At 45.6% G+C, this 7,620-nt stretch overlaps 1 protein-coding gene across 7 annotated transcripts in view; it reads left to right on the forward strand.

Moving 5' to 3' along the window:
- LOC107729623 (myomegalin) overlaps positions 1 to 7,620 on the forward strand; it is a 60,741-nt gene that overhangs the window by 22,496 nt on the left and 30,625 nt on the right. For 5 of the 7 annotated variants that reach the window (XM_016540255.1, XM_016540258.1, XM_016540256.1 and 2 more), the window contains exons 2-14: positions 1 to 735; positions 1,897 to 2,028; positions 2,682 to 2,801; positions 3,374 to 3,463; positions 3,882 to 4,085; positions 4,958 to 5,116; positions 5,191 to 5,301; positions 5,801 to 5,938; positions 6,026 to 6,205; positions 6,687 to 6,875; positions 6,959 to 7,147; positions 7,263 to 7,317; positions 7,411 to 7,499. The exon at positions 1 to 735 is cut by the window's left edge and continues 417 nt beyond it. In XM_016540255.1, coding sequence (XP_016395741.1) covers positions 1 to 735; positions 1,897 to 2,028; positions 2,682 to 2,801; positions 3,374 to 3,463; positions 3,882 to 4,085; positions 4,958 to 5,116; positions 5,191 to 5,301; positions 5,801 to 5,938; positions 6,026 to 6,205; positions 6,687 to 6,875; positions 6,959 to 7,147; positions 7,263 to 7,317; positions 7,411 to 7,499 — 2,391 coding nt within the window. The remainder of the gene's footprint in view (positions 736 to 1,896; positions 2,029 to 2,681; positions 2,802 to 3,373; positions 3,464 to 3,881; positions 4,086 to 4,957; positions 5,117 to 5,190; positions 5,302 to 5,800; positions 5,939 to 6,025; positions 6,206 to 6,686; positions 6,876 to 6,958; positions 7,148 to 7,262; positions 7,318 to 7,410; positions 7,500 to 7,620) is intronic. The other 2 variants (XM_016540262.1, XM_016540259.1) reach the window with 2 other exon arrangements.

Raw genomic sequence — 7,620 nt, forward strand, 5'->3', positions numbered from 1 at the left:
GAGGACCTGATGTACTGCATGTACGAGTCCTGGGCGGAAGACGAGGAGCAGGTGTTGGAGTGTTGCCACGCGTCGGAGGTTTCCTCGTGTTGGCATCGCTCGCGCAGGTGCAGGGTCTGCAGGGCGTTGCGTGTGCCCGACTCTGACTACGAGGCCGTGTGTAAGGTGCCCAGGAAGCTGGCGAGGAGCCTCTCCTGCAGCCCGTCCACGCGTTACTCGGCCAGCGGCGTCGGAAGCGTGTGCGAGGAGGAGCAGACTTCAAACACACTGGTGCCCGAGACGCAGCGCACGGCATCACGCTCGTCAGACGGTGAGCGCACGCTCCGAGACCGCAGGAGCTCCGGCGGATCACTGGAGTCACTGGATAAAAGCCGCGGTGCTTCACCCGTCAAAGTTCCCCAGCGTGACGACCGAAGCTGCGACGCTGCATCTGATGCTCCTCCAGCGAGACTCGCTCTGGATCTGTCGCTGCTTCAGGACTGTGTGTACAGACCCGTCCAGAGTCCACGGGGAAGCAAACTGCCTGTTCTGATGAATCCTGGGTGTTTTAATGGAGGAGCTCAACTGGACAGTCCAGACCAGGAGAACCTGTTTGACGGAGCAAACCACATGCTGGTGGAGCCAGAGCCGCCCAGAGTCCAGCTGGACCCGGATCCGGAGCTGGCCTGTCTGGAGGAGCTGTGTCAGCAGGTGCAGGATGAGTACCTGCCCTTCCGCCTCCGGAGGGACCCACAGGTGAAGCGCCACTAACAGGACGGTCAGATCCTTATTCACTGGTCAGAGAAATGGATGCGTTCAGATGCCGCTCCCCGTGCGTCGTGTGTTTTGTGCCTGTAGCCGTTTACAAACACGAATGTCCCGTTCTCTTTTTGTCATGTTGCTCATTTTGCATATTTTGTCTGTGAGGTTCATGGTAATTTTAAAACATTTTAACATTTCTGGTGTTGCTTTTGTATGATATACAATTGTGGCATTGAATCGCTGAAGTAAAAAATAGTTTGAAAGCATCAAGCTGAAAAATCATCTGCAGATTGTGTTTGAGGGCATTCGGTCAATATTCTGACAGTTCTCTGTCTTTATTTACTGTAATTTGGTTTCAGCACATGATCTGCTTTTAAACAAAACCTGAACATGAACCAACACAAACCTCTTGATTCATTTTAGACCCTCAAATCTCAGACTGTTCCTGCTGGATATCAGCACTGTAAGAGCTGATGAAGGAAGTCAGTGTTAGAGCCGTACCATCATCCGATCAGTGATGTTTTGTCTTCTCACGTCTCTGTTATACTCTGTAGTTCTCACTGAAATCTCCTCTGTTAACCCAATGATAGCCATTTCAGTTAAATAGGTTAACATGGAGAACGTGGCACCACCATTGGCCTAGTTCTCTCACAAAACCTCCAAGGCAACACTCACAGGCTCACACGCACACACACACACACACACACACACACACACACAGACTCTCTCTCTGTCTCTCTCTCTCACACATAAACTCTCTCACACTCACACACACACACAGACTCTCTCTCTCTGTCTCTCTCACGCACACACACACACACACATACAACAGCGACATCTGACCTCAATGTACCTCAGTTGCTTCAGAACAAACGCAGTGACATGAAATGCAGTCCAGCAGCATTTAAACCTGATTAGGATCATTTACTGACAGGTTTTCTCTAACATGGATTTCAACACACATTTGATTAAATTCATTGATCAGAATTGGTGTTATTTATTCAGTGTCTGTGTCAATTGGCTGAGATTAGAAGCAAATAAAATCAGGGCTTATTTTTCCTAAAGCTTTATACAATAAATATGACAGGTTTCAATAGTATGATATTCATTTCTTCTGTTGTACATTAAAATGGTTTGATGTTTATTGTCTTTTAGAGTCTGATAGAAGAGCAGCATTCGCATCAGTACGAACGTGCCGCTGGACAGTGTGTGAATGAACTGCAGCAAGCGCAGCTACAGCTCGAGTCTCTGCAGAACCAGATCCACCAGAGCGAGACCAGCAACAAGGTGCATTACCCACAATTCCCCACAACCCACAAACTCTCATCATAACCTGTCTAACCTTAGTATAACTTATAATTAGAGCTTAATGGCCTATATATATATACTGTATATATTAGTGTTGTCAATCAATTAAAAAAATTAATCCTTCTCTTTTTTTGTAATTAATCACGATTAATCACATATCCCATAATATATGTAATATGTATATTGTCATAATTTGACATTGAATCTCCAAATTAATGTAGAAACAACAAATATTATGGTATATTTTAAATGTGTTTAATAGCATCTTTTTATTAAGTAGCCCATTATTAATGAAGGCCCGTATCAATGATAGCAATACTGCTACTGATGTCTCGATTAAATGTATTTTTCCCTTAATTTTAGCCGTTATTTATTGGCATTTAACGTTACAGTATTAGCCATTATTATTTTAACATAGGCTTTGAAAAATATAACAACTTTTAATTTAAGTGAACTTCACATAAACTATAAATTGTATATAAACTATAAATAGAATATAGATACATTTTTATTCAAGCTACAGAAGTTAATCAGTGAGCAGATCAGTGATTGATTTCTCTGTTTCTTTTGTTCTGTGATTCTTTATCCGTGACAGGCTGTTTTCATTTGTGTGTTTGTTTCTCGTGACTCAGGTGCTGCAGGAGAAACTGTGTGAGATGGAGTCAGAGCTCCGGTCCATCAGACAAGCTGCTCAGAACCAAGAGAGAACCATCCAGAACCTCACAGACAACCTGAGAACTAAAGACACAGAGGTCATTATATACACACACCACAGAAGCCACAGATGTGACGCCTTGTGTATGTGAATGTTTCCTTCTCGTAAACCTCACCGAGTAATGCAGTCATCGTGTGGATGGCGAGCAGATTCACAAAAACCTTCCTGAGAAAGAAGTTAAGGAGTTTCTTAAGATTCTGCAATTCTTAAAATAATAATAATAATAAAAATAAAAAAAATATATATTTTTTTTATATATAAAAAAAAAATTGTTGATGAAAATGGCAGGCTTAACATGTTATCTGATATGAAGAGCCTGTCTGGAGACGGCGCGATCTGTTGCGTTTAGCTTCTGTATCTGTGCTGTATAATTGACGTAATTATGAAGTATAAAAAACGAGTTCCTTGTCAGAGTTGTTAATGAACACGTAATCATGACCGATCATCGTTTACATGATCAGACATTCACTGGTGTCACAGTACAGAGCTTGTGCTCATCCATAGTAATAGTGATGCAATATTTAGCTAGTGTTTGATTTTGTTGCTTAATAATTGAAAAAGCCCAGTGTTTGTGTGTCTGTGTGTGTCTTTGTGTGTGTGTGTGTGTAGACTCAGGAGCTGTACCGTGTGATTGAGGGCCAGAACAACACGCTGGCCACAATCACAGAGACCCACCAGCAGCAGCTGCAACACACACAGGTGAACACACACACACACACACACACACACACACACACTCTCTCACACAATCACACACACACACACTCTCTCACACAATCACACACACACACACTCTCTCACACAATCACACACACACACACTCTCTCACACAATCACACACACACACACTCTCTCACACAATCACACACACACACACGCACTCTCTCACACAATCACACACACACACACACACACACACACACACTCTCACACAATCACACACACACACACACACACTCTCACACAATCACACACACACACACACACACTCTCACACAATCACACACACACACACACACACTCTCACACAATCACACACACACACACACACACACATGCTGTACTGTCTGAGCTGCAGGTGATGAGTGTTTCCCGCATGTCGTTTCTGTCTCTGTAGACTCCAGAGGGCGCTGTGGACTCGGGTTCGGTTCTGGGCTCACAGAGTTCTCTGTTCTGGTGTCAGCTGGAGTTGGAGGCGAGTCAGCGCGCTCACAGACTGACTCAGAGACATCTGGAGGATGAGACGCGCTCGCGAGACCGACTGCAGAACGAGCTGCAGGACGCGCTGCAGCACAGAGACGTTTCCCACAAACACAACCAGGTGTGACTCTCTGTGTGCCGCTTTACCTGCACGTTTAACCCAGCTAAACCTCACCGTTACAACCCATCTGTGGCGCTGCAGATGTGATAATGGGGTTTCCAGCACATCCAAGTGCTGCAGAAGTCATTGTTATTGGTATGTTTGTTCCTGTTTCACTTCCCACGGATGAGACGCTGCTTTCATGGGGAAAAGAAACACTTGGCCGTTTGCTTTTCTGAATAAGCATGTGACAGAAATATGATGACTTTTTTTACCCTGATGGCGGCAGTCTTTTTCTCTGTGAGCTCTGTGTGAGTGTAGATGGTTTTGTATTCATTTGTATTTGTTGTTTGGTCTTTTGTAGTAATACATACACATTCATATTTATTTCTAGAACAGCACGGGTTTCTCAGTGTGAAACCCGTATTGGTGATGTTTGTGAATAAAAACAAAATATGAATTGATATTATTATTTAATTTTTTTTGGGAAGAGAAAGCATGTAATGTCACTACTGCATGATGGCCCTCAGTCCTGTAAATATAACGTCAACAGAGTTTTGGAGCGGCACCCAACAGTAGAATTCTATTCAATTCAGATTTATTTGTAAAGTGCTTTTCACAATACACATCGTTTCAAAGCAGCTTTGCAGAACATGCATGTGTCTACATTACAATTTAGCATGATCTGTTATCAGAAGTGTAATGTTCATTTCACAAATTAATTAATGTTAGGCAGAAGCTCATTAAAGCGATTATTATCATCATGATTACAATATGGAGAAATTTTGGCAGCTGTGCATGTTGAGTCAAGTTAGAAGATGAGACAATAATCTGTTGGAAATAATCATTATTTCTGTGATTCTGATTGGTGTGTGATGTTTATCTGTTGGCAGGAGCTGCGTGAGATGGTTGAGCAGCTGCGGTCTGAGCTGCAGGTCAAACTGTGTGAGCGGAGAGATTGTGAAGCCTCGACTCGCTCAGAAATCACTGACCGGGACAAAACCATCGCACAGCTACAGCAGAGCTTATGCCGCAGAGACGCGCTGCTGCAGGTCACACACTCCTCCACTGTGATGAAGACACTTACAGGACCTTTCTTATAACTTTAACGGTGTTTTCCCTTCAGGAGTATTCAGAGCTGCTGAATGATTCGCCCGACTGCAGCGGCCGCGTGGAGAGAGACGCACTGCTGCACACACTGAGGACTCGCATCAGAGACAGAGACGCTGCGCTGGAGGTGTGCGTCCTCATGTGATCGATCCAGCATGCTGTCCTGTCTTGGTCTTGTAGCCCCGCCCACAGTGAAATTCTATTGGTCCAAAGTCTGAGCCAAGTAGCTCTAATTAAAATAAAATATGTTCTGATTGGCTGTGGTTTGGAATCATGGGAGCCTTTCGCTTTCAGTAAAGATGCTAAAATAAAGTCATTTTTACTCTGTTACAGTCCAACAGCCTCAGTGTTGCTGTATCATAGAGATCCACTCTTTACTAATTACTGGTGTCACGTGATAGTGATGCGATGAAACATCTGTCAGTCAGTGTTGGAGAAGAGTGTGTTTGTGCTCCAGACATGAATGATTCCTCAGATCATCATGCACCGTTTCCACCTGCTGGACCAGAAGACATGTGACAACATCCCACAGAAGCTCAATGAAAGAGGAACCAGAGCCACAATTACAGACCAGAAGATCACCAACTCTCTAGCTGATGCTGTAATCTTGGCGTTGTGTGTTTCAGCGCTCAATCGATGAGAAGTTCCACTGTCTGGAGGAGAAGGACGGTGAAGTGTGTCAACTGCAGCTGGTGCTCCGCGAGAAAGACCGAGACCTGGAGAGACTGCGCTGCGTCCTCAACAACAACAACGACACCATCACGGTGTGTGTCACCATCTGCTGTAGTGCACAGACTGTCTGCTTAAGCGTGATTAAACTCTCTGAAGTCTCTGTGTGTGTGTGTGTGAAGGGTTTAGATGCTCTGGTGCGCAGTAAGGATCTGGATCTGGAGAGAACACAGGAAAGCTGCCGGAAACTGGAGTGGATGAAACAGCAGAGCGATGAGAGACACACACTCGCTGTACAGGAGAGAGACGGCATCATTCATCAGCTGCAGACGGCGCTGGGCTCACACAGCAGAGAGAGCGAGGTAACACACGCTAGGCTACTGTCACACCTTACAAAACATCTGATCAGCTCATAAACACAAGCAGCAGGTGCGCTGATGTTCACATGACTGCATTCGGCAGACGCTTTTATCCTAAACATTCAGGGTGTGTGTTTTATCGGTTGCATTCTAAGCCACGCCGCTGCTGCCGTTACGCTGTACTGTTGGAGCTGCAGGAACACGAGTCTCAGTCTCAGATCTGCTGTCAGACTTTGTCTGTTTTAAAGCTTGTTTCCCGTGGACTGATATAAACATGCTCACAGACTTCTGAAGGTTACGTAAAAGCAGCCAATCAGATTAGAGCTTGTGATTTCAGTGGCTCGTGGTATTTCTGAGACACTGACACACACACCAAACACAAACATGCCTGCACATGCTTTGAACACACACAGACGTTCAGGCTGCTCGTGACTGTGTGTGTGTGAGTGTGACCAACCGTCAGTCTGTTCCTCTGTGTTTGCAGGAGCTCAGGTCAGTGTTGTTGGGAAAAGTGTCTGCCGCTGACGAGCTCCAGCAGCTGCAGTCTCACCTGTCGATGAAAGAGCGTCTGTTTCAGGAAGTGATGTCAGACCGCAGCCGGCAGGCGCAGGAACACCTCAGACAGATCACAGAGCTGCTCCACACCATCAGCACCAGAGATCAGGACATGAAGGTGCAGCTGATCATCTGTAACTCTTCTCTGTTTACTTGCTCATTTATTCCTCCTGGTTCACATGTTCTCTCCGCCGGTCTCAGGATTATGGCGAGAGGTTGGGCCGGGTGATTTCGGAGCGAGCGGGTCAGCTGCAGGAGCTGCGGAGGCAGCTGTCGTCACGGGAACAGGAGCTGAATGACAGGAACAGTGAGCGAGAGAGAGATGCTTCTGCGTCCAGAGAGCTGCAGAGACTTCAGGACGTTCTCAAGGAGAAAGACGCCTTCATGCAGGTCAAACACACACACTCTCTCAAATGTACCGCAGTAATGATGTTCTGTGTGTAAATGTACCGCGGTAGTGATGTTCTGTGTGTAAATGTACCCAGTAATGATGTTCTGTGTGCAGGAGTTACTGCGGGGGCCGAGCGAAATGTTGAGCTTCACACCAGCAGCAGCTCAGGGTGAGTTTCACCATGAAACATCCCACAGTAGATCAATTAAAATGATCGATTCTCCTCATTCTGAGTGTGTGTGTGTGTGTTTATGGTGAGCAGCTGCGTGCACGAGCAGCTCGGGTGATCTGGATGTACAAGCCATCAGAGATGAGCTACAGCTGACCCTCAAGAAACACGGAGAGACTGAGGTAAAACACACACGCACGCACACTCATATACACACATACACATACACACACACACACACTCATATACACACACACACATACACACACACGCACACACACACACTCATATACACACACACAT

The sequence above is a fragment of the Sinocyclocheilus rhinocerous genome, unplaced genomic scaffold (assembly GCF_001515625.1).
Source record: "Sinocyclocheilus rhinocerous isolate Xijiao unplaced genomic scaffold, SAMN03320098_v1.1 scaffold488, whole genome shotgun sequence".
Classification (NCBI taxonomy): domain Eukaryota; kingdom Metazoa; phylum Chordata; class Actinopteri; order Cypriniformes; family Cyprinidae; genus Sinocyclocheilus; species Sinocyclocheilus rhinocerous.